At 23.9% G+C, this 2,500-nt stretch overlaps 1 protein-coding gene across 1 annotated transcript in view; it reads left to right on the top strand.

Annotated features, from left to right (window-relative positions):
• LOC147469048 (uncharacterized) overlaps positions 1 to 2,500 on the top strand; it is a 3,752-nt gene that overhangs the window by 100 nt on the left and 1,152 nt on the right. Inside the window, exons 1-2 of the mRNA XM_086550666.1 lie at positions 1 to 179; positions 2,475 to 2,500. The exon at positions 1 to 179 is cut by the window's left edge and continues 100 nt beyond it; the exon at positions 2,475 to 2,500 is cut by the window's right edge and continues 1,152 nt beyond it. Of these exons, the coding sequence (XP_086406792.1) occupies positions 2,481 to 2,500 (20 nt within the window). The 5' untranslated portion in view covers positions 1 to 179; positions 2,475 to 2,480. The remainder of the gene's footprint in view (positions 180 to 2,474) is intronic.

Here is a 2,500-nt window from a genome sequence, read left to right as displayed (position 1 = left end):
ATCTTGGCAGTGATATATCGACGATATCTTAATTGGACAAAAGTTGAAATCGTGGCCACAAGTCCTTAAAAAACAGTGAAATACGAGTGATGGTGGGGATGAGGATGAAGTCACAGGCCCGTTTTCAAAAATGAAAGGTGAAATATTGTCTGCTGGTCCCTTTCAGAAAACGAGTAACGGTGAGTTCGTATACCGTTTTTGAATAAAACAGTAATATTGTTTTTTTTTTCTTTTTTTTACATTCTTGCTTGAATTAGTAATATGAACAATTGTGGTTATTATTGTTTTTTTTACATTATTATTACCATGGCTGTTATCATTGCTATTATAATCCTTATTGTATTATTACCATTATCATTACTATTACTATTACCATTATAATTATTACTATCATTAGTATTATTGATATTAGCATAATTGTTATTAGCATCACTATCATTACATTCGTTATTGTTGTCTTTACAACTACCATCATCATTATTATCATTGGTTTTGATCATTGTAATAATGATGTTGATTCTATAATAATAATGATGATAATAAGAATGAAATAAAAAGGATGATCATAATCTTAATAATGATTAATGATGGTGATAAAAGTAATAATGATACTAATAATGATGGTAGTCCTGATAATGATAATGATGATGTTAAGAATTACAATAAACATACTAGTGATCATTATTATTATTAGCATTAATATAATCATTATTATCAATATTGTCATTATCATTGCTAATTATGATAATGATAATCATAATAGGAAAATAATAATGATGATATAATCATTATCAATAATACTAATAATGAGGATAATAACAGTAATGATTATAATAATAATAACAATGGTAATGATGTTGAGTTGTAAGAATAATCAAATTATGAAAATAATTATGCTGATGATTAGAATGATTATTAATTATGATGATAATAGTAATAAGGATTATAATGATAATAAGAGTAGTAATGATAATGGTGATTATTATTATACTGATAATAATGGTGATAGTAATAGTGATAATGATAATGACTATAAGAATAATAATGATGATGACAATAATGAAGATCAGAGAAATAGTGAGGGTGATGATTATGATGATAATGGTAATACTAATGATAGTTATTATTATGATAATATTATAGATGATGGTGATACCAGTAATAATAATGATGCTGATACCAATGACGGTAATGATAATGATGATAATAATAATTGCATTGATAATGATAATTGCAATGATAAAAATGATAATGATAATAATACTACCGGTACTGATGCGACTTTTAATAATAGTTATAATCAAAATGATAATGATGATAAGGATAATGAAAATGATGATAAGGATGATAATTACAATGGCAATAGCAACAACAACAATAATTATAAGGCTAATAATAATGATAACAATGATATTGGTAATCGTAATAATAATAATCATCATCATCATCATGGCAATCACTTTTACTATAATTTTCATAACTAAATTTGTCACCATCTAATCAACTTTGTCATTATCATTATAATCTTTATCATGATAAGTATTCATCATATTATTATCAAGATAAAGTACGATTGATAACACCCTATTTTATTATTTCTGCTGATCTTCCTTTTCATAATTATCATCATATTAATCATAAAAATGATAAGGTTAGTTAAGGGTGAGGATCCTTCATTTCATTATAATTATGATCATCATTATCATTGTTACTCTAACTATTATCATCAGATTTAAAATAACTATCGTAATTATTATAGTTTTGTCAGGTTATGCTTCTACCCTAATTATTGTTATTATTATTGTTATTGGGAATATTTATCATCAAAATCAGTAAAAGTAGCGTGTTTGTCAATTGTATTATCATATTCTTTAAAAATTATCATTATTATTATCACTTATTCTCATTTTTTCTATCATTATATGAGTAATATCTTTATCATCATTCTAAGCAAGATTACCATTATCATCAGTATTAACATTATCATAATAACGATTTTTTTTGTTGTTGTTGTCTCTGTCTTCTCCTAAACTTAACACCATGCCGTAATTGCTAGTATTAACATTGTTATTTCAAAAGACCTGATTGAATCGGTAATACTAATAACTATGATCATTGTCATTGTTAATATTGTCCTATTCCGTTTTATCGCCATATTAAGTAAATCATTATGATGATGAGATATATATTTCTGAATATCTTTTGTTAATTTGTACCACACTATGTATATGTGTGTGTATGTATATAAGTGTATATATATATATATATATATATATATATATATATATATATATAATTCACATATATATGTATATATATCATATATATATATATATATATATATATATATATATATATATATATATATATATATATATATAGATATATATATATATATATATATATATATATATATATGGCTACATTACCTAAGTCACCCAAACTCAAACCGCCACAAAATCACTTTCTTTCAGGTCCAAATGGTCAAACTCGAAGACTC

Source organism: Penaeus japonicus, unplaced genomic scaffold (assembly GCF_977035675.1).
Source record: "Penaeus japonicus unplaced genomic scaffold, GWHDUDI00000001_assembly GWHDUDI00000024, whole genome shotgun sequence".
NCBI lineage: Eukaryota > Metazoa > Arthropoda > Malacostraca > Decapoda > Penaeidae > Penaeus > Penaeus japonicus.
The sequence above is the reverse complement of the archived record's forward strand: the minus strand, read 5'-3'. Positions and strand labels throughout refer to the sequence as shown.